Here is a 24,355-nt window from a genome sequence, read left to right as displayed (position 1 = left end):
TCAAGGTGCACTTACTAGCTTCTCTTTTTTGACTAAAAACATGGTCAAAATACTATTTCCAAGGTCAAGAATAAAAATTCAAGCTTAACTCTTAAGCCAACATGGATAAGAAATCCTAAAAGTGCTTTGGGGCTACTGAGCTCACATGTTAACAGATTTGTCTTCATGATAACATACATTCAGTGCTGATGTAATTTCAAACTGCTGATGAAGCCAAGGGAAAAAAGGGTTGAGTATAGAGGAGCATAAATGCAAAGAACTCAGTTTTATTCTGAGATGAAGCTGTTATTCTTTCCACTGAGAAATAAGGAAAGGTGGGTGCTGTAAGAACAGTAATACATTAAACATATAATCTGCATACAGGGCAATATTGTGTTGCGCTTGCTGAGTTGAATTCCTTTAATTTCATTATTAGCTTTTCTCGATTGGCAGTTATACAAGTCATTATAGCAATGAAATGACTTCTGCTTCATTTTTGACTTTGTTATGGTGAAAAGATAAACTAAACTAAACTCATTTGTTTGAAGTTCAAAGGCTAAAAGTGTGTTAGGATTGTTTCCAAATGTGTGCTGTTGCTATCTGCTTTTAATCATCTTCCAGTAGGAATTTAAGAACTCCCATAATGTTTGTAGGAGACCGATGCCTCAATACCCTGGAGTCGGCTGCAGATACTGTATTATAAATAGACTTAAATAGCTCAACTCTTAAGTGATGCAATGTGCTGCTCCAATTGGCTTAAAACAATTCAACATATTCCAGCTTGGAGAGCAGACACACACATGCTAAAAACTAAAAGACAGAGTAATGACCCCTGGGGATGAAAAGTGGTCAACATCAGCAGCCGTTAATCCAGAGTGAGAGACTTTGCAAATCCTCGTCTTATAAACAACGTCTCCTCGCACTGTAGTAGTGACTGAAGGCATCATCATCTGTTCTCTAAAAGAACGTGACACTTTCAACAAAGTTAAGTATGTGACCTCGTGTGTTACTTTAAACACAGTGCACAGTATTAATACGAACCATGTCAGCATGCACCGCTATTTAACACACCGCTGATACATGTTATGTTGACGTTTGTCACATAAATTTGATGAATGTGACACATCCTGTTTAAAGGAGGGAGAGGCTTTAAAATCTTGACTGTGCGGACGTTTATGATGAATGTAACTATACAATAAGCTAAAAGATTGAGCAAAAAGTCCAAAGGAACTCTGGTTTGGCTTAGAGGATGTGAGAAGAGATAAACTGGTAGAAAAGAAGACTTGCATCTGGAGTGAGAAACTACTAATAAAGACAACTTTCAAGATGCAGTAACAATCACAACTCAAGAGCTTATTCTGGGCTTTCAAACGTATAACATTGTCTTCACCATGTAATGGACCTATTATCATGTGAGCTCAGGAGCTGTTGATTGTATATTGTGTTGATGTATTAAAATCAAGCATTCTTGACCTTGGAAATAGTAGTTTGATGATGTTTTTTAGACCATGAGATACGGTTGAGAGCCAGGCTCCGGTAAAAGCTAGAGAGAGGACCTTGAGTATGGATTGTTTACTACTATTTCCAAGGTTAAGAGTGAACTTTCATGTTTGATACATACACCTCATGAACGTAGAACTGTCTCATTTTAAGCCTGTTTACCAAACTAGATAACAACTGGTTGCTACCGGATTAGAAAATAACATATTAACTAATTAACAGATTTTAAAATACGGCACATATACACTGTTATAATTTCACGTTTAGGACATCTTATCCATGTATGCATACAATTTAAAGGCCCTGAACTCTTTTCTTAATTAGCTTCTTACTACAAGTGACAGGGTACCACATAAACACACAATTGTCTGCCAAAGTTGGACCAGTTTTGGTTATTTCACATGAGAGATTTCTGTATTTTGAGTCTCTTCGTCTGTACTCCTCTCTTGGGCTTATAAATGCACTGCTTATTCAGCTGTGACTATTTAATGTTATAGAAAAATACATAGCCTATTTGAAACTAATTTTTCAGCTGCTTCAAGCATCAAAGTTCATTCTTGACCTTAGAATGATGATGCTTATACAGTAGTGTGATGAAGTATAAGAGCCAAGACTTCCAGCTGCGTTCAGCTCAGAGTGCGTCTTATGTAAATATATGTAAGACAGAAATGGAGATCTCACCAAACGCAAAGCACAGAGAACTGCAAGTGTAATTGTTTCTAGTTCACCCAAAACATGTTTCCGTCTCACTCAAGGTGTGTTGGCATCTTTGGGATATTTAAGTAACAATAATCATAATTAGCAATTATCCCTTCATGGCAATGACAATAAAACCAATTTGACGACCACTGTGAAATAAGTACTTGTTTTTTGAGGTATCAATTTCAAAAACTTGCTGTAAGATGTTTCATCAGATGCGAATGAGTTTAAATGGGGGAATAGATCTGAAGGATTGGACTAAAATTTCACCATCTTGACATCTGAGTGAACTTTTTTCCCCTTCCATTTTAAAACTGGACTATAAGTTCATTCTTCACCAAACACAAGGCCAAATGGATTTTTCATAAATCACTGCTATGTGGCTTATCCTTAAAAGTGTTATTTGACAGATCCATTGGTTTTGGCCAATTTTTTCCCTTGTCCTTAAAAATACCAGAGACGGATGAGCTCCTATCTGTTAACAGGTCCCGCCAAGGAAGGTCTTTCCACTCTTCATCATCACACAGACAGTTGAATAAAACATGGCTGAGCGGCCTGGATTAAAAGACCCACAATCTGCTATCTAGTTCGGATTCTGCTTTTCTTATACATTGTCTTGTCCATGTACAATAAAAGATAAGTGCAGATTATTGTTACCCTGCACCTGCAAAGAAGAAATGGATGTGCGTGTGCATCCTGATGACTGCTCGGGTCCTGGATTTAAATTAGTGCTACAATTGGATCATCTAAAAAACGGTTTAACAAAAAACAGTACAATTCACTTTATTTTAGTTAATGAACGCTCCTGTTTTACATAATGTCCCATCAAAAATCAATAAGCTGCATGTAACCAATGGGTGGAAAAAGCCGAGGAGGATATGAACACATTTTCCTGGAGCAGCGGGCAAAGTATTGTTAGCTGAAATAAAGGTGGTTCTTTTAAATATAATTACAGATGGAGCCTTAGGTTCTCTTCTGAAAAATTTGCTAAAATGCAACATTTTAATGATATTTTGTAGTTTTAAAAAAACGAGACAAAACAAAGGCCAAACAATGATCAATAAACAGATAAAACACATACCCTGAGAAGACAAAGCCCTCGTCCAGTAGATCCACCTACAACTTCTTAAAGGTCTAATGTTTATATCCTTTAAGTCTCTCACTTCTACTTCTTCTTTCCTCCTGTGTCCTCTATTTTTTCTGTCGTTGGTTAGTACACAGACATGAGTGAGTAGAGAGTTGGGATGTGAACCTCTCTGGGCGGGACAAGTCCTCCAGCAGAGCAGAGTGTACAATCAGGCAGCTGGACCTCCTCCTCATCTCTTATGTAACCCCCCTGTCCCATGGAAACACAAATCAGAATACAATAGACAAGAGTCTTCCTCTTCTCTAGTTTCTTTTCTATCATCTTCCTCCACATCTCTGGCACTAGTCCCTTTATTTTGTCAACCTTCATTTTCTCTCCATCCTTCTTCCCTTCTTGATCGCTCCATTTTGCCTTCCCTCCCTCTGTACCCCTGATTTATCCCACTCTCTTTGTGTTATTTATTTTTTGAATATTTGAAATAATTATTTGTAAAGGATGGATGGAAGGAAGAGGAAGCCAAACAGAAGAACAGTGTGTGCTGGCTCAGTAAAACAAAATTTAGACTCAAAAGCATGATTCACAGACAAAGCAGATAAGTTAAAAGATCCAAAAAAAATTTTGATCATGAGGTTGGCAGCAGGTAAGCAGTCAAAACAGGCAACAAATGGGCATAGCGACAGAGCTAGTGTCCAAAAAAGCAGACAAGAAACTGGCAGGAAAACAGGCAAAAAGGGCTGTAATGCTTGGATAGCTAATAGAAATGTGGAAAAAGTAAGAGCTGGCTGATGCTAAGACAGATACAGTAGGTACACTCTTTGTGAGACAAGAGGAAGGAGAGACCAGAACGGGCTATTTCATTCAAGTAGGTTTTTAATAAAGTTTATTTAAAGCTGTCTCTGGGTGGTCCCCCACTGAAAGGGCCTGAAGGAACTGTAAATACGTAAATCAATGATGGTGGATGGGGGTGTAAAAGAGACAAACAGACAAAGAAGTATAAACTTTTTCTGTAGATATTTTTACAAAGCTGCCAGCCTGTGAACCAGGTTCATCAAATCTACACACACGAGCATGTGCAGAGAGATGATGGAGTGGAGGTCGACAGATCTTCAGTTCATATTAGGGGACTGATTTATGCTGTACTGCTGGTGATGTCATTTTGCAACGTGGGTAATATTTGATTGAATGTTTCTTGGCTTGTTCTGATATTTGAAACCGGTGTCAGATCTATCCTGGTCCGGCTTGTTTAAAGTACTGTAGACAGAGATGAAGGATGTCAAGCTTGACACTTTGGTGGGATATAGTGGGTGAAAGGAGTTCTGAAATAAATATATCTGTAGGAAGTCTATTCATAGAGACTTGCCATTATTTATTTGAGAATTAAGGGGTGCCACAACAATTTAACTTCCAAATACACAACACATACAATCAAATGTATTATACTCCGTTGGTTTAGAGGACCTTTAGAGTCTGAGAAAAGTACTTATTTAACATCTTGATTATCTAGGCTTGGACTTTTAACAAAAAGCCTGTGTTACAAACTGAATATAAAGTTTCAATGTGGGCGTTTACCAGCCAGAGTGATGAAGTGTAGGGTCCATACTAAGGATTAAAAGTCAGGATATTTTGACAATTTTGTTTCGATATGTGTCTCCACAACTTTATAGAAGCATTCCACAGACCACAATCCACAACCTGATCAACTCTATGCGAAGGAAATGTGTTGCACTGCGTGAGGCAAATGGTGGTCACACCAGATACTGACTGGTTTCTGGACCCCCGTGGACTATCCCCACTACAGTGAAACTGCATATTTTCGAGTGGCCTTTTATTGTGACCAGCCTAAGGCACACCTGTGCAATACCCATGCTGTCTGATCAGCATCTTGATATGCCACACCTGTGAGATGGATGGATTATCTCGGCAAAGGTGAAGTGCTCACTAACACAGATTTTGACAGATTTGTGAACAATATTTGAGAGAAATAGGCCTTTTGTGTACATAGAGAAAGTCTTAAATCTTTGAGTTCAGCTCATGATTAATGGGGGTAAAAACAAAAGTGTCTAGTAAATAAATCATTTGTGAACAGGGCTTATTAATAGTCATACCATCAAGACCTACTTGAATATTTACATTATAGCCTCATATTAAAGATGTGAGTTATAATTAACAACACTATCTTTAGTAAGAGGCCATAATGTAAATATTCATGGCTGCCGCCTTTTTGTTGCCAAGGCGACCGAGATGCGTCAACAAGTCAGAGCCGATGTGAACAACGTCAAGACGTACTGTCCCCTAGCAACACCAAAATAATAAAAAGCCCCCCCCCCGCCGTGTCTTCTTTGTTTTTACGCCTCCCCACGAGAGACATATGGGGATATTACAATAAACGACAATTCAAACCTTTTCATTTCTGGCACCGGAACGGGTTATTTTGTACCACACGGAACTAATAGCGTTGGGGACGGAAACAAAATCTGTAAACAAACGTAACGCTGGTTAGCAACAGTTCTTTAGTGGATTTAAACACATGTACACAACGACTGTGTGTGAACGTTAGTTCAGCTCAAAGAAGATGTTTAAAAACACATTTCAAAGCGGATTCTTGTCTATTTTATACAGCATCGGCAGCAAACCACTTCAGATATGGGATAAAAAGGTAAGCAGCGATTCAGAATGAGCGCTATGATGAATCTAACCTAGCTTCCGTAGCTAGTCGTGCTAAAGCTAATTTGCGTTAGGTGGGTTTAACGCTCAATAATATTAAAACTGTAATCTCTGACGGTGTGTTTTGGATGCAGTGTTCAAGCAGCGGACTACATTTGTGTTAGCTATTCACATCGACGCTTGCGTTCTTATTTTGGTGAATGGAGTCAATCTGATCCAGCAAGAACAAAGTAAAGGTAAAGATTTAACCTAGTTATTAACGTTAAGCAGCTCTCAGTAGTGCTTTCAATAACAAGGTAACGTTACAAGGTTGCATAGCGAAACGAAATTTGTAGTTCCTTCGTGCTACACACACAACATATAATTAAGTGAATGCATATATTAAAAGATGCATTCATAACATATGAAATAAAATAAAATACAACAATATCTAATGTTACAGTTATTTATCTACATACACGTATACACCCCGAATATTCCACAGTGCATTTTTTGAATTTGCGTCTTGGGTGAATGTAAACTGTGTCTGTCCAGTCGACATTACCATTGTTGATATTTTAAAACTTACAAAGCACCAATATTGATCTGGAGGTAATTCAGGTGACGTGTAGCGCTGAAAAAACATTTAAATCTGTATTACTGATTGATGCTGTTAATTTAAACCAAAACAAAAAGTTCTCGCTGTTTCAGGATGTTAAGAGGGCCTAAAATATTCCTAAGCAACAGGTAATAATAGTAACAGTGGAGGAGATCAATTGTTTAAGACCTTTTGAGTTCAGCCAACTCACAACACTTTGTAGAAGTAAAAGTTCATGACAATATTTACTGACTTCATCATCCTGACTGACTGCTCCCACATCAGCATCTGAATTGATATATAATAAACTCTCTCAGGGTAGCAAACTATGTAATGGTGACACTGTTTCTAAATTACCTCAGATATATCATTTGTGTTCTGCAATTTCTTGGTATTTGTCTGCCGGCATACACATCAATAAAGATATATCTGCAATAAACCAGTACATGCAAAGTTGACTGATAGTGACAGCACTGCAGTTCTAGTGAGATAATGCTTGATTTCTTCATATAACGTTAAACCTAAAGATAAATAATATTTCTGTGTTCTCACAGGTGAGGAATGGTCACATCAAGAGAATCACAGACAATGACATCCACTCACTGGTGTTGGAGGTTGAGGGAACAAACGTCAGGTGAGTTTAAGTCTGTTTAATTTATTCTTCAGCTCATTCAAGCACTAGTCACTCTAATCTGCCCTCCTTGTCTTTTTTATTTCTTCTCCCTGCAGTACCACGTATATAACATGTCCTGCTGACCCCAAGAAGACATTGGGCATCAAGCTTCCTTTTCTCGTTATGATCATCAAGAACCTCAAGAAGTATTTCACCTTTGAAGTCCAGGTAGGGTAGGCACTCCTACAGATACATACCCTTTCCATGTCTTGGCGGCATATATAAACAAATGTGTACTCATGCGTACATACGCACACAACATACAGCAGGCTACATTTGTTCCACGCTGTGTCAGGATCCGTGGTCACTCATGATCTCTCCCCATCTTTACAACTCTTAGGTGTTAGATGATAAAAACGTCCGTCGGCGGTTTCGGGCGAGTAACTATCAAAGCACGACACGAGTGAAGCCGTTTATCTGCACCATGCCTATGAGGCTCGACGATGGCTGGAACCAGATTCAGTTCAACCTGTCAGACTTCACCAGGAGGGCCTACGGAACCAATTACATTGAGACGCTGCGTGTACAGGTTCGTGCACAGGGACAGAAACCAGCTGTCTTTAGATGCTGTCTGCATTAGTTCAAAAATCTACAGTGAATGAATGAACCCATTTCTTTTGCTAATGTCTGACCTGCTGTTTTCCTCCCAGATCCATGCCAACTGTCGAATAAGGAGAGTGTATTTCTCTGACAGACTGTACTCTGAGGATGAGCTTCCGGCAGAGTTTAAACTCTACCTGCCTGTCCAGAACCAGAAAGCCAAGGTGAAACACACACACACACTACATACAACCACATAATTATGTGAATATTTTAGCTTTGTGATTATGACTGCCATTCAAATAAGTGGTTTAGTTGGATTTTCACTTGTTGTCTGATACTTGTCTGTTTGCTTCTTGCAGCAGTAGAGATTCTCAACCTGCACTGTTCCCCCTGACCTGATGGCCAGGTTTAGCTGTAAGATTTTCTGCGTGGAGACATATGACAAACTTAAAAATGTTGTAATATTGTTATTTTGGAACTTTTGAGTTTTCAGTGCCGTCTTGTGATGCTCTCTACACAATAAAGTTTTTATGGACTCATCTGTCCTCAGTTTTCAATGTATATTGTAGTTTAAAGCCAATGGCATCATTACAGGTTGATATAGGGGTCCACATCGATTAATATGTTTTTCCTCACAATAGTTTGCGTATAGAAAACCACACGTTGTACAGCAGCCATTTAGTGTGTGGCAAGCAACCAAGAAATTCAGGATACTCCACTGTTGAGGGTCCAAAAATAGACAAGTCCATTCATCATATATAAATATTCTTTATCAAACACATAATTTCAAGTGAAAGGCTATGAAAATTATTTGCATTCCCAAAACATATAATCTTTGTTTCACTTTGGATTTCTGTGTACAGTATGAACAGCTCAGCAATACATTCATTTTACTACATGTTGGATCACACAATCATCCGCAAACAAAATTAACCCTTAAAAGACAGTTCAACTTAAAGCATCTTCAACTCCTATTCCAAGAGCAGGATCGGTGCAGTAATAGCATGGACACAGGAAGTTGTGGACTTCAGGTGAATAACACTTGGTGCTGACACTTATGTTAAACTCCGAGGTCAGCACCCCCTTCATTATTTTCCATTTCCAAGAAATTTCACAAAAGCAAAACAAAGTCGAATGAAATGTAAACAATTCAATTGCGCAAATTAATTTTTCACAGCAGTCAAATGAGAAAAACAATGATTTGTCACACGAATTGATATTTAAGCTACCATTTGTATGCTGAAGTACCATAAGATAATAACATAAGATTTATGCATGACTCTTACATAAGGTTCTCCAAAAGCAAACATAAAAATTACTTCTTTCAAAATTAACATTTGAAAAAGGTGTCACACTTTTAAGGGTTAGGTTGCATTTGGACAGGAATTTTAATTAAGGGCATGAGTAAATATAAATGCATTGTGAATCTGTTGGCTACATAGACAAAAAGATTAAAGAATGGTCTTTAGAAGTATTTTGCCTGTCTTTGCTATGTAAAACTACTGGTATATAAGTTTTGTTTTATTTTTACAGCAGGCACTTATACATTTTAATAAGGAATGACAACACACTTTATTTTTTGGATAACTGGTTTTCCCTGAAATGTGATTAATAAGGAATGAGGGTAAATCTCACAAAAGGGAAAAAAAAAGAAGCACATAAGGCTTTGATTTAACATGTCCAGTCAACTGTCATTATGTATTTGGAAAGCAGTTTAAAAAAAAAATTAAAGAAAAAAAAATCCTGTCATTGAAACTCTTATTTCTACTGCAGCTGCTGTTTTACTTTGAAACAATAATAATACCATAACATACATGTCAACAAGCAAATTGTAAGACATACAAATACTTTTGACAAATGTATTTTCCTTACACAATTGATATAACTTAAATACATTCATAGAAATCTATTGCTTTAGTCAACAGCATATATCTCTTTAAAGTGCAAAAAAACAATCATTGGTTCAAATCAGTAAATCAACTCGTGCATTAAATCATTGATTTCAAATAAAATACAACAAATTATAATTTGAAGATGGCAATACTTGACTGCATACTGTCATACCAACACAAAATTATACATATGTATAAAATAAACCCATGTGATGAAGTCAAATGCAACACAAGATACAAAGCCAAGGCAAACAACACACTGTTACACCAAGAGCTTGCATTGATGTTTGTAGTAGAGAAACAGAAGAGGAGAGGCTGCCTGGAGGACTGTACAAATAAGGTCAAAAACATCCTTTTACTTTTTCCTCCTTCCCTTTATAGCTCCTTCCCTCCTCGTCTTTCTACAGTTTACAGCCACTGACCTTTTTGTTTAATAAATCATTTTATTATACATTTCTGTAATACTCAACAACTGCATTGCATCAGAAAGAGAGGGACTTATATACAGAGCACATGTACAAAACTGTTACTGTGGTCAGTTTGAAGATCTGGAGACACCCTAAATTGGCTTAAGCCTTAACTTGTAGGAACTGTTTAGCAGGCTTCATAATTTCTCAGTTGCTTTTAGATACAAGAAAAACAGTGACTTCTAATCCACAGATATAGAAACAACATTTTCATATCTTCTCCTCTCTTCAGGATCCCGTGCTCGCTTGGCAGTGGTTCACATTCAGTTGCAGAAGACAATGTGTGCTCAAGGAGTGCTTGGCTAAAAATCAGTGTTTCCACTTGTGGATGCAATGACATGTTTTTAAATGTAAAAACTGTTGTCAAAAGTCACGCAGAAGAGTTTCACCCTAGCGCGCATAACCTTTGAGCTCATGAATCGTCAACCACCAATATTGGCCACTTTAGGAAACCTTAGCACCACACACGCACAATTACTTTTGTTTTAGCAAACTCTGAAGAGGAAATCATACTTCTAACAGATCTAACAGTGAGGGATCAATTCCAATAACAGAGATCTAAGTGCTGTTTGACTTTGGGTCCAGGATCATTTGGCCGGAACATCCAATGCTAGATACAGAGATTTAGAGCAGGTGGTGACTGCGGATCCCAGTGTTTGCTGACTACAATGGTATGTTTGTCCTACTAAAGTGGAATATTGCTTCAAACCAAACAGTCCTCATGTTGTTAGAATCATACTATGGTTCATTTCTCTTTAGTGCAAAAATCAAGAAGTCAAAAACAATTTTCCTGCTGTCGTTGTGGTTTACTGACTCGCTCATATTAGCAGGGTTTTCTCTTACAGTCACTTCAACTTGCTCTGGATTCACTCACTGAGCTGTCCTGCAGGCTGGTGTGTGTGGGTGTGTGTGTGTCTGTGGGATTATGTGTGTCCAGTTTTATGTAGTGCTCCCATAATGAATGACATAGTAGTCATGGACGTACATCAACACAGCGACAGGCTGGCCAATGATGAGTGAGATCCACACAGCGGCGTTGCCATAGTTTCCATTCAGGAAACGACCCACAAACCAAGCCAGGGGAACCTGAAGAGATTAATGTTTAGAGGTCAAAGAGGGTTCTTCTACAAAGTCTGTGTATGGGAGAGACAAAGGAGACAGTAGAGACAAGAGGAGCGTGATGAAACCAAAATATAATAAATCAATGTGTCTTACCTGAGCCATCATTCCCATAAAGGCCCACAGTCTAAACATCTTCAGAGGAACACTCACTAGGTACTGAAGAAAGAGAGAAATACACTATATTCAGACTCATTTCATTCATTTTTCACTTGTAAATGTCTAGCTAAAACACTCACAACTCAGATGTAGGGCTGTATTGTTCGATACTGATAATTATCACAATAAATATCAAATCATTATTTCTTTCAAGTTTAAAGGCTGATTTTTGCTCCTGGGTGAAAGTTGAAGAAACCAGATGGTTAACTCTCGTTTTTTTTAACTATTCTTTATGGTCAGAACATGACAAACACCAGTTAAACAATTGATCTATGACCAAATCTGAGGTTGAACGTTCAAAACAATTATGAATACATATTCTTTCAACAAATATGGATGAGTGAAATTAAGTAAAATATTCTTTCAGTCCTTTACCTCAAAATAATATCTTAATAGAATAATTAAGTGCTAATTCGCTCATCATTCAAATTAATTAAATCAAATATTTATTGAACAGTGTTATTGTTTTGTTGCCCACCTACTTGGATGCAGTGTAATTATTTTTAGTTTCAGGAATCATAGTTTCGACATATCTAGACTTACTTAGCAGTCTACCTGCAGGCCAGCACCTCACAGCTCTTTACACAGTGTTTCACATAAAACATCTTTCATTTGCATTACATTTCACAGCGGAAAATACTCCCAGGAATTTCAGATTAGTTTCTGAATTGTTGCCGTCGTGTTAATAAAACAGTAAAACAATAAAACAAGTCCACAACAGTCTTGGCAGCTGAATTAGCAGGTAGGTAGACTTTAGTAGTACTTCGTGCGACACAAGACGACTGAATGCTGTTGCTTACCTCGTGGAAGAAGGCAGACAGCAGGAAGACGGCAGTCTGAGCCATAAACTTGTTGACCCCCTTCCTCAGCATGGGCTTATAGAAGTGTCTGTAACACACAAAGACGCATGATTAAGCACATACACAAACACTTTACAAATTATCTTTATCTCGTAAAATCTGGCTGAAAATACACTGAAATACATGGGAAGGTCCACACATTGATTTCTTCTTATTTTACTTATTTCTTTACTTCAGATTTTATTTTCTTACAGACAGCAATGATAAAATGAAACCAAAAACATTCAAAAGGTTTTCAATGTTGAAAAAAATGCATTTTATAAAGTTTGGTGCTCACCTTAGGCACCATTTGTGAACTGGGATATTCCAGTTGGCCCAGAAATATGTGACGGTCTCAGAGTTCCTGAAATGAGCAAAAATGGCAAAATATGCTAAAAAAAATTACCAAATTCCCCTGGAGATTAAATGGGACAAATTCAACAGATTTACCAGTTACATGTGTATTTGTATTAGTTTTGAGCCAAATGTTTAGGCATGTCTTTACATGTGTGCATACTGTGTGTGTGTGCACAACTGCACATGTCATTGTGTATGATTAAATGATCCTTCGACTCACCACCAGTCTTTGTAGAACTCTCTGTCTCCAAACTGCATCAGCTCTGCCACAAAGTTCATAGAAGAGTGGAAAAACCAATAGAAGAATATTAACCATATCAGATGGTTAGGGACCTGGGAGGGGAGGGGAGAGGAAAGGAAAGTGGATGGAGGACAGTGGATAGAGGAGAGGACAGGAGATGATGAAGGAGAGTGGAAAAGGAAGAGAGGAGAAAAGAGGCAAGGAGACGATGGAGGAGAAGAGAGGTGGGGGGATGGAAGAGGAGAGGAAAGGAGAGGGGTCAAAGGAAAGGTGTCTGGGTTGGTAAGGTTACACTATGGTTGCCATGTTGTTGCTACCTCTTCTCTAATACGTGTAAGACAGTCACACCACTGGAGACTCTCAGAGTTCAATATGTGAGATTAGGTTAAGAAACATTTTTAAACATAACCGTTTCTACGGTAGGTCAAGATACTCACAGCTAACTTTAGGAGGCGCTCCACCATTCTCGAAAAGTCCATATCCTGTCAAAGACACAAACAATTATCTTTTCTCATTATCAACTTATGGACAAAACAAATTATATAGTTGTGGGGTCCAATAAACAGGATTCCACGATTCTTGTGGAGTTTGACAGCTTTGTGGGGACCAAAATGCTGGCATGTAGTTGGGATGGTTAAGGTAGGGAGGGCATCAGACAGTGCCAAAAGGGAGTGAGTGAGTGAGTGAGTGAGTGAGTGAGTGAGTGAGTGAGTGAGTGAGTACACACACACACCTGGAATGGTTTCATCGAGTTCTGAATAGTGGGAACCATCCACTGGAAGAGACACATGAAAACAGATTTTAAAAGGCAAATATTTCGATGAAAAATGACTTCCTGTTGAGCCTTGTGTGTGTTCAGAGTACATTTTGTGTGATTTAAGTTATTTTGATGTTCAGCATACCTGCTGTATCAGTCCAACCAACAGCTGCGTGAAGAAAAGCTACAAGAAAGAGTCAAAATCAAAAAATGTTAACATCTCAGTTTACATTAAGAACAGAAAAAGTGTGTTTGTTCCATCTCACCATTTCAAGAAGTCTTCTGATCAGGAACCGTTTGCGTATTCGAGGTGACCGCGGGAAGTTGAGCTGGTAGCAGAGAGTCGGGGCACAGACAAAGTAGTACATGTCTGAAGACAAAGAAAGAAACAATACATTTGATTATTTATCATTAAAATGTTTCATTTAAAAACTGTGCTTCCGATATCCATGCAGGCATCATGGTTACCTCTGTGGGTGAGGTTGCCTGGGTAGGAGACGCGAGCATGAACTGCTGAACCGTTGGATTGTGCCATAGACGGACCTAAAAAACACATAAAAAAATGGAGATTGTGATTAGTTGGTACTTTTAGTCTCGCAAAGTCATTTCATAACCAAGTCTCTGTGTGGTGTCTGTTTAGGTCAGCTCCTACAATGACAAGATAGTCATCAAGTGGCATTTAGGTTAAAATAGATTAAAATAGCTTCAAAAACAGAGCGGACACCTGTTCAAGACACAGCTTTGATCTCTGTGAATGAGCCAAAAGCTTCAGTTTGTCTCATCACCACTAGATGGTAGTAGCAGCACAGTAATAAATTAACTGTGCACTGACATTTGTGTGTCTGAATCAATTTTTTTAAACCTTTATTTACCAATGTTTGGTGTAAAGTTTGTCTTTTGGCCACTAAGCAGCTTTACTGAAACAACTGTGGGGTTAAGTGCCCGACTCAAGAGCACCTCATACCTCTGCCCTTGTAATGCATGCGTTTATCTACTCACTATCACTGTCTGGAGTAATAATAACAGTAAATTATAAAATAAATGAGGGGCAAAATAAAATAAGTAGTAACAATTAAATAAAACATTAAAATAAACAGGATAAAAAGAAGAAATAAAATGAGAATAAAAACAATAAAATGAGCAGGCGGCTCAGACAAAATCAGGACATGCTTTCCGAGTGCGTTTTTAGAAGGGACTTAAAAGAAGACACTGACAGCCTAATTTCCTCAGCGGCCCATCTGAGCGGTCTAAAAATGTATTTCAGAAGCCAAAAGGTTTATTTTTGTTTCCGCTGTAGAGTTTCTCTGTCCCATCAACTTTATAACTACAGTTTTAGCTGTTTAAATGTCCTACAATATTTGCTGGGACATCACTGCACACATTGAAACGTTTAAAATGACTGACAGCAGCCTCTCTAATGATTACAAGTAAGTTGTTAAAGAAAACACTCACATCAATACAAAACACAAATAAATCTCCTAGAAGGCTTGAGCAGCTTGACATAAATTGAAAGAGAATATAGACTACAGGGACTGATAGAGGTGGAGTGTCCATGTGGGAACAGGTCTCTACAATCGGGATCTGCGCATCACTAGCGAGTTTATATACTTACATGAGTATGATCGTGTTAGTCTCTTGGCTTTCGCTTGTCTGATTTCTCTACACCACCTGTTGGCGTCTTGGTAGGAGTACAGCTTGAGAAACAGCACTGTGTAGACTCCTAGGGAGAGCACACCACCCACTGACAGAGACACACACACACAAATAGGGCCGCTGACTAAGAGCAATAAACGCGCTATGGAGTTTGTGTGTATAGATGGGAACTAAAGTAAAAACAATTATGAAATTATAATTCGACATCAATGATGATTTTGATGTAATGTCTAAGTGACGTAACAGATGGTGTGCTAGCGTCAAAATACGCACATGCATTAATTCTTAGTCAAAGTACTTATATAGTGTGTAAACATGTAAATATTTAGTGTGTACCTGGGGTCATGGAGGTCAATGTGAGTACAGTTGCTGAAGGGAAGATCAATATGAACATCAGGTTAAAAATGTGAAGAATCCGTCCTGTCATTTCGGAAATGGTACCCTGGGAAGGAAGGAAGGAAGGAAGATAGATAGTTGGAAACTTTATTGATCCCCGAGGGGAAATTTCGGTGTTGCAGCAGCAAAATTGACACAATACAAAAAATACAGACTAGACATATTACATAAACCAGTGTTTCCCCAACCCTCTCCTGGAGGCACACTAGTCCTGCATGTTTTAGATCTCTCCCTGCTCCCACACAGCTGATTTAACAGCTTTAGCAGTTCAAAACAAGATGATCAATTTAATCAGCTGTGTGGGAGCAGGGAGAGACATGCAGGACTAGTGTGCCTCCAGGAGAGGGTTGAGAAACACTGACATAAACTAACATGGGGTTGTGTCACTGTAAAACATCTGTTTCATCATTTGTTCCTTTAACCAGATATACACTTTTCACTGTGCAACACTGGATATATTGTGCTTTTTACAAATACAATATTACATTATTTGTCAGAAGTGTTTTTAGATAATATGTAATCTAATCTGAACCAGGAGTGGTGTCCTTATCAGAGTTAAGGGCAGGTATAAAGAGGGGATGATTAACTGTGTAGACTTCAGGATGTGTAAAAGCTAACTTTCCAGGCAAACATCCTTGATGGGAGATCCCCAATGATAAATTAAAAACAAACCTACGTGTTCTTTACAGTTCATTTAACCGTGGAGCAATAATTATGACAAAAATAAACTAAAAAGTTGTCAACCTTAGGTCATTTGGGATCTAAACAATATTAGAGTACATTAGCAAATTGTACTGAGAAATCTGGCAAAATCTGCAGTGTCAATTGTTGAAATTTACATCGCAAAGAACATTTGTAGCAACTAGAAAAACGTACTCACCACAGCCAGACGTCTCTCTGTGTACAAGGCTGCTAAGATGAACACATTAGACACTGGAACACAGAACAGACTCATCAGCCACAGAGACACACAGATGTGAACCACAGTAGGTGGATTTTATTTTATTGCTCGATGGAAAAACCATTTAGCACAGAGAGATGAAGAAACTGGTAAAAGGGTGGTGAACACTGATTTTGTTGTGCGGGGTGGTCCACAGGCAAGTTTCAGGCACTGTAATATTTTTAGGATTTTTCTAAAAAGTAGCATTTTATTCAGATTGATTGATGTACGGTTACCCTGTAGGTGAGTGTTTATCCCTGCTGAAGACAGCAGTTCATTAACCTTAGTACCGACTTGTTTTACAGCATTGATAAGGTAGTAAAATAAAAAGAGTCCTTACCAATGATGAGGCAAGCTGCTGGCCAACTATAGGGGTCCTTCAAGAAGAGAGACACTACTTGGATAGGATCCACCAAGATACCATACCTAGATAAAAGAAGGGAGAGTAGAATAATTAAAAAAAGGTTTATATAGAAGGCTGAAAATCGTAATGGGATGTTTAAGGTTTAAGATTAAAGCGGTCAGGTTAAAGTTTGGTGTGTTTGGCAGGACTTCACTCTGCTCAAAACTACTAGGGATGCAACTAATGATTCATTTTATCGTCAATTAATCTGTTGTGTATTTTCTCAATTAATCAATTAGTTGTTTTGTCTATAAAATGTCAGAAAATGGTGAAAAATGTCAATGTTTCCCAAAACCCATGATGACACCTTAAAAGGTTTTTTTTGTCCACAACCCAAAGTTTAAAGGTCATAGAGGGGTAGAGAAAAATAAGTACTGAAACCGATTAATCAATTATCATAATAGATGACTAAGCTCTAATAACTACATTGGGATCCAAAGCAATGATATACAAATTAAAATGAAAAAGAAAAAAAAGAAAAAAGAAATAAAAAAAGAAGGCACATTCTGGTGAAACCCCATGAATTGTCAGCTAACTACAACCATACTGTTTCCTATCTGATTTAATGTGAATTTATATTTTTTCAGAGTACACCTGGACACATGATAACACTGCCTTATATCTCAAATCTAGATAAACAAACAGACAAAGGGCTTGTACTGTAGCATTGAACGTGCTGGTAGCTGTTTGGAGAGATGCACTTACATTTTTTTGATGACATGTGAGTGGTGGTGAAGTGGAAGAAAATTAATGTATAACAGAATGGGAGCGAGTTGTAGCTGCCACACACACACCCCTTAAATGTGTTTGTTTGTGTAGGCGCACACTCACTTGATAATGTTCTCCAAGAAGAGGCGTGCATTACTCAGCACCTGAAAGAGGACAAAACGGCCAATAGGAGACAATGAGCACAGTATCAGAGTATCAACAAGAGTTATGCAGAAAAGTGTGACAATGGCGCTCAGGTTTATGGTTGTTTTGTGTCTGTCCATTCATTGAATCTAAATCTCTGTTTATCAGCCAAACATCTTTTTAGCCCTTTTCTGTTAATCTGGGTTATCGTTTTGTTTGCTCACAGCTCTGCTCATGATTAGCCTGCATATTTCCATGTGCCTGTTTGTACATGTTGAAGAACAGGAACAGGCTGTATCCATTTTAAAGACAGCTTTGACTTTAGAGGGTTAAACAGCCACTGCCCACAAGACACACCCCTATCCTGTGTGAAAACCGTTTTTATGCACAGAGCGCAACACAATCAATGCAAAGGTTCACGGTGAAAGCCACATGATCGGTTTGATCTGCTTCATACCTAACTTCAGCAACAAGTTACTGTCACACCCTGCTGATGCCCACTCTGTTAAAAAGTGTCAAGTAAAATATGTTTATTATTATATTGTGTATTAAAGTTCAAGTTCCAAGCCCAGCTTTATCTCAGCAATTAGTTACCTGAGCTTTTCTGAGATAAAACTAACTGCCCACTCACCACAGAGAGCAAACACTATGTATTGCATGTTTACATCATTTTTATTTTTTTTATTTATTATGTGGCATGTTGCATGTCAGCCCACTGGCCTGCCAAGATCCTGCAGCAATGTGGTTTTGATTCAACTATGCCTTTTGTCCAAAGCAGTCACCTTTGCCTTAGTAACCTTCAGCATGGACAAGGGAGGGCAATCCCCCTGAAACCCGATTATTGGGACAGTAGCCCGTCTAGGAGCATTGCAAAATCTGAATTAGCAAACTTCCAACTGTCCAAATGTGTCTCCTCTCTTGTCCCTGTCCACACAGAGGTCAGTGTGCACAGTTATATACAGAGCAGGAATTCAGTGTCTTGCTCAAAGACACTTCAGCAGGGGATAAATATTAACTGAGCACAGGCTGCCATTTCTGTCCACTGTACACTATTAATTGCAGTTATAAAGTTTTTTATGTAACCTGTTACTCGTCTTATTGTTTATTTTGTCCCAAGAAATAGAAACATATACAGCTTTGTTATTTCAGTTTAAAGTGTGACCTGGGTGCTTCAATGAGTTCGGGTCAAAACTAAATGTCAAAATGTGTAATCAAACCATCAGAAAATCCATACTGTATGACCAATTTGATCAAACTTAATTTGTCTTCTGATCTGTAAATTAGAACATTTATACTCTGAGTTAGAAACATTTAACTAACACTGTTTACAATACAATTCCCTCAGCAATAAAACTCACACACACACACACACACACATATATATACACATTGATATTATTAAATCAAATAATATCCAAGTAATATAATGATCACAATCATTAATATACCTTTGAATCATCTGTAATAAGAATATCTGTGTATTTTGCCTGCCTGGGACTCTGTATAATAAAGTTTTAGTAATGAACTTAATTAAACTGTAACTCCATGTCCTTAGCTCTGAATTTGAGGGACGTGTCAGATTTGGTGGATGACAAGTTTAAAAATAGAAAGAGCTACCAGGGTTGGCTGAACATTAGGACCCTGCCATACATAGCTGAGAGAACTGGTGCCAGCAAAGATTGAATGATCAACCATTTTGCATGGTCTTCTGTTAAAAGGTTCTCCTTCAACACACAGCACAGACTACAGCTGACTTGCACCACGTGTGTTCTGCATCTACATAACCAGTCAGCATAATCCAAAAAACCTTGTGGAAAGACTCAACAAAACAAAGTAGCCATTTATTTTCTGACAGTTATCTATCTTAGTGTATGCTAAGTGAAAGAGTGTGAAAACAAAATTGCAGCTGGCATCGGAAAGTTTTGCTTTGCTATGCACTGTCCTTGTGGTCATTTAATGATATGAACCAGCTGAAGCATCAGTTGTTTGTACCACACGCTGGGTCAACACTTTATCTGTGCCAAATATCTTCTGATCATTGGCACAGCACAGCATCTTGAAACACTAATCTTTTTGTTGGTTCACTAGCACAGATGTAGTGGCACCAATCTGAATATGCTTAACAATGTATGTGTGTGGTTAGTGAGAGCTTTAAGCCTTGAAATGGACAGGTGGACATGACTGCAGACCAAGGAGAACTTCAGACAGTATTTGTCGGGTGCTGCATGCAAAGCTGGTGGATCTGCAGTGGAATATGTACGTATCTCATGGGGAGTACACAACGGTAAAAACCATGAGCTTATTTTAGAAGACCACATTAAAGAGTGCTTTCATGAACACCCAAATTCATAGATTTCCCAGTTGCCAGATGAAAATGAGTGAAGCACGCAGCTAACGTTTTATTCATTCTCCAAACAACTCAAGAAAGGCTCGTTCAACAAGAGCAGTCAAACATGTACACTTAGTTTACATGCATTAATTATTTAAATTATTTAAAAGTAGGAGCCTAGCTGTTCTGAAGGTGCTTAGTGGATTTTTTTTACTCCAACCACCAACATTTTAAGGCTTCAATTGAATTGGTAATATTTGTAAACACTTGTCTTCAACATTCAGAGTGTAAAAATGCCACATCTTATCTCTCATCTCTAGAAATGTGCTGCTGTAGCTGACATTTTAGGAATTTAGCTGACGGCCCCAGTAATCGAGGACAAATTACACAACTAAGCCTCTAAATGTACACCCCCACCTGTGTGGTTCCACTTCACACTCTTACAGCCTAATCCTGAAGGCTTCCTAAAAACAGCCTGAACCAAGCAGCATCAACTGTCCCTGGTGACCACAAAGTAGAGGATGTGGTCAACAGGGCAATATAAAACGTTCAAAGATGGGATTAATCCCGTCAGAAAACTGCAAAATTAGACTCCGTTTGGAAAAACCCACAAACCTACACTACAAACACACACACAAACCTACACTCACATATACTGTACACAAACACAGGGAAAAATAATAATCCTTGTGCATGCATGTGTGCACATGGACAGAAACACACACTAATACAGCGCAGTATTTATAGCCTGTGTCCATTTAAATTTCATTAGGATTATGGCTAAGTCGATATATGTATCCTCCATGCCAATCAAAATCCTAACAGTGACTGCATGTTCAGGGGCACTGCAGGACAGATGGACGGGCGTGCGCACGCAAACAAACGCAGGAAATTTCACTTGATTTGAAGTGACCAACCAAGGGATCATATTTAACTGTGACACGTCTCAGAGACTACGACACGTCTCAGAGACTGCGATTCTGCATCTAACACAACTGATACATAACTTTTTAAAATATTTACCCTATATTTAACCGTAACACTTACAGTATGTTGGTATTGGTACCTGGTTTGAAAAGCTAATGGTAAAACAGAGTCTGAAATAAATGCCACAGAGCAAAACTCACTCATCGTGGCAACCATAGTACATCCTGAAACTGGCCTATATTGCACTGATCTTCAACATGGTGTACAATTGCAGCTGCACATGTGTACAGTACAGTGCATGCACTGTAGCAAAGCCAGTTTTAACAGGAGCGCCTGCTAGTTTATTCTCTTATCATACAGACTGCTTCTCTCATAAGTTTTTACAAGCAGCTTCTGATGCTGCTTTTAATGGTCCTTAGATCATACTAACAAGCTTAGGGTTTGTTAAGCGTAAACTGTCATGCATACGCGGGCTAAACTAAAACGGTCCCTGCTAGAAGATGAATCTTTCAGCTTAGTCTTATTTTAGAATTTGAGAAACACTTCACTGGCAACAGGACCATGAGGGAGTAACTGTGCATGCACATGTGGTGAACCTACTTGTGTGAAGCAGGATAATACAGATAAAGCAACTTATCAGACTTCTCACAGACAATTCAGATAGACAACTTTCAGTTCCAACTCCAAAACCCAAGAGGGTACTGTACACGTGTGGGGCTGGCATTTCTGCTTTTGTGTTTAAAGCAACGACCAAAAGCACTCATGCAGCAGTTAAAATGGGCTACAGTAGTTAGCAGTTTTATGTACTGTATGTGTGTTTGTGTGCGTTTCCAAGGGAGACTCAACGAGACAAAACTACGTTTGCAAGTTTTGGAAATCCCAGTGTGGTACATTTTCAGCTCTCAATGGACACGTAGTTCTACTCACCAGCATGACGACACACCAGTTGAGGATTCCTCTGTAGTTGCTGTAGCCACTGGCTGAGCTCAAGAGAGACTCCTGGAGGGTGTGGCAGCTGCAGGGAAACACAGTTTCAAACTGTTTTACTGATGATTTTAGGGGGGGTGCAAATCCAAGCTCTTCACATTCTTTCCTGCCTGTTTATCTCTACAAGCTATGGGATGAAATCACAGGGCACATCATATATGTAAATCCCTTGCCCTCTCAAAGAAAACATTCAACTGTATCCCTTGAAGTTAAACGTGACTAGAAGTGTTATTATGAAGAGACCAACAGGACTGACTTCGCATTTTGATGACGGTATGTTTGTATTTGGTTTGAAGGAGGCTGCATGATTCAGACAAATCGGTGACTCATGGTTAGGGTGATTTAGAGTCGGGGTGTATTGAGCATCATGGTAAAAATTAAATTACACATTTTACTAATTTGACATGACAGTGCTGAGGACACACTATGAAGCACAAATCCATTTGTGAAATATTTAAGCATTTCTATTTATTAATGATAGGCTTTGACATTTACTTTCCTAGACTCTCTTGAAGTTGATAAACCCCAAGTTGAGATAGAAATCATGTCTGAGTGCTACTGGCTTTTAAATGAATGAAAATGTAAGTTAAAAAGGTATTCTACACGACCGTATGTGACCTAAAGACAAAAGAGAGCTGAAAGTCAACGGAGAGGAGAACAAGGAGCAGGAAGGAAAAAACAAAGAAGGAGGCGAAAGAATTAAGAGGAGATAAAATGAAGAGGTGGAAGAGACAGGGGTGGCTTGAGTGAAGTAAGGAAGGGAAAGAGCATTTAAAGAGAAGAACAAGGGGTTTCCTCAATGAGTGCCAGGACACACAAAACCAGACCAGGAGAAGAACGTGCAGACAGAGAGGTAGTCAGCAAGCATAGTATTGCAAAAGCACATGCCATTGTTGTTTCACACTTCCTGTTAAAGTTACACTGGGGCCTTACCTCACCTAGTTGGCAAGACTTTAATAATCATTTTTATTATTTATGATCATAGCATTTTTTTTAATAAAAAAACAAACAAAACTTTTTCTTAGTATTTCCAAATCTAGTGTTGGCATGTCTATACAAAACAAGTTAGACACCATCAAGGGACATTAACATTAGACTTACCAATTGATCATGTGCGGGCTTCACTCCTAAATGGACTTAATAAATACCAGTAGCACACCACTAACATGTAGGCTTTCATTCAAGGAAGGATTTGGACATGGAAGCTGTCCATGCCACCATAAGACGTTGGAGGTAAATGTCCAGACTTCAAGGTAAAGTTTTATTCTACAGAAATATGCAGTCATAGATTGTGGTATCTTGGTTTTCTGTTGTTTAACCTGTGGAGTGCTACAGGACATTGGAGTGGCCCCTTTTGAGTCCCACTTGATTTAAGGACTGACAAACGTTCACAGGATAACCCCCCCAAGGAAATAGGGCAATTAGCTAAAGACAAGCCAATGGAAACGAATATTTCACACAAATGGCCTAAAGTTAAATCACACATACAATACATGAAAGCAGCAAATGTATATTTGAAATGTAGCTTGTTCTGATTAGTTAGTTTGCGTACGTGATGTTGGCACGTTAACGTTAAGTTACCTGAGTCTCTCGTGGATATCTTCCACCGCACTGCTCTGTTTCTTCTGACAGTTTGTGAGCTGCTGCTGCTGCCCTGGCATCCCCGTCTGTCTGTCCACCTTCCCGATGTTACTTGCATGCTTGGACACCTCTGTTTTGGCTTTAGCAGAATTTATCGCTAGGGGTTTCTCCCCGGCATCGTGACACTTGCTCCCGTTGGCTTGTTTCGCGTTGGCAGCCCCGCCGCCGGTGATGGTCGTCCTCCTTCCGCGGGTTACGGGCCCTCTCATCACGGCTCTGTCGCTCATCTCAGCAGCTTCAATCACGCTTTTACCTGCCTGACATTGCTGGTCGCTGTCACCCGTTTCTCTCTGTCTCCACCCGCAGCACCAAGAGCTGAATGAGTATTTGCGGGCGGCTCAAAAGCTAGTAGTGATAAGGCGTTTCATCACTACTACAGCCCAAGGTGCAGCAGGGTTGCCAGGTCTGTGTTTCAACTGGAATCCCCCTATCGAGCCGATGTCCCAATCCACTTCCTGATTAACTGTGCCACAAAAACTCACACAGGTTTTCCTGAATCCCAATTAATCAACCACATTACAAATGGGCATTGTTAGTCGGAATTCTTTGCCATAACAAATATATATATATATATATATATATATATATATATATATATATATATATATATATATATATATATATATATATATATATATATATATATATATATATATATATATATATATATAGTG

The 24,355-nt window shown here is 38.7% G+C and overlaps 2 protein-coding genes across 3 annotated transcripts; one reads left to right on the top strand and one right to left on the bottom strand.

Annotated features, from left to right (window-relative positions):
- Positions 1 to 5,623: 5,623 nt before the first annotated feature.
- On the top strand, positions 5,624 to 8,261 carry cfap20 (cilia and flagella associated protein 20). 2 transcript variants are annotated; one of them, XM_038724651.1, is made up of 6 exons: positions 5,624 to 5,921; positions 7,061 to 7,140; positions 7,236 to 7,347; positions 7,520 to 7,708; positions 7,830 to 7,943; positions 8,085 to 8,261. In XM_038724651.1, exons 1-6 carry the CDS (start codon positions 5,838 to 5,840, stop codon positions 8,085 to 8,087), a joined length of 582 nt encoding a protein of 193 aa, XP_038580579.1. In that variant the 5' UTR covers positions 5,624 to 5,837; the 3' UTR covers positions 8,088 to 8,261. The 2 variants fall into 2 exon arrangements, with proteins under 2 accessions (XP_038580579.1, XP_038580577.1); XM_038724649.1 differs by having other exon boundaries at positions 5,625 to 5,921; positions 8,082 to 8,261.
- A 213-nt stretch (positions 8,262 to 8,474) lies between these two features.
- Positions 8,475 to 24,067, bottom strand: dgat1a (diacylglycerol O-acyltransferase 1a). The gene is made up of 17 exons (XM_038724648.1): positions 23,622 to 24,067; positions 21,981 to 22,068; positions 17,777 to 17,817; positions 16,883 to 16,968; positions 16,483 to 16,535; positions 15,543 to 15,648; positions 15,166 to 15,294; positions 14,022 to 14,096; positions 13,820 to 13,923; positions 13,699 to 13,737; positions 13,530 to 13,571; positions 13,234 to 13,278; positions 12,776 to 12,888; positions 12,497 to 12,562; positions 12,160 to 12,247; positions 11,297 to 11,359; positions 8,475 to 11,167 (listed from the first exon to the last, which is right to left on the bottom strand). The coding sequence occupies exons 1-17, from the start codon at positions 23,906 to 23,908 to the stop codon at positions 11,021 to 11,023; spliced, it is 1,572 nt and encodes a 523-aa protein (XP_038580576.1). The 5' UTR covers positions 23,909 to 24,067; the 3' UTR covers positions 8,475 to 11,020.
- Between the last annotated feature and the right edge of the window lie 288 nt (positions 24,068 to 24,355).

The sequence above is a fragment of the Micropterus salmoides genome, unplaced genomic scaffold (assembly GCF_014851395.1).
Source record: "Micropterus salmoides isolate LMB-PRFRI ecotype aquatic unplaced genomic scaffold, ASM1485139v1 Ms_hic_scaffold_17, whole genome shotgun sequence".
NCBI classification, from domain to species: domain Eukaryota; kingdom Metazoa; phylum Chordata; class Actinopteri; order Centrarchiformes; family Centrarchidae; genus Micropterus; species Micropterus salmoides.
This window is presented reverse-complemented; position numbering and strand designations above follow the sequence as displayed.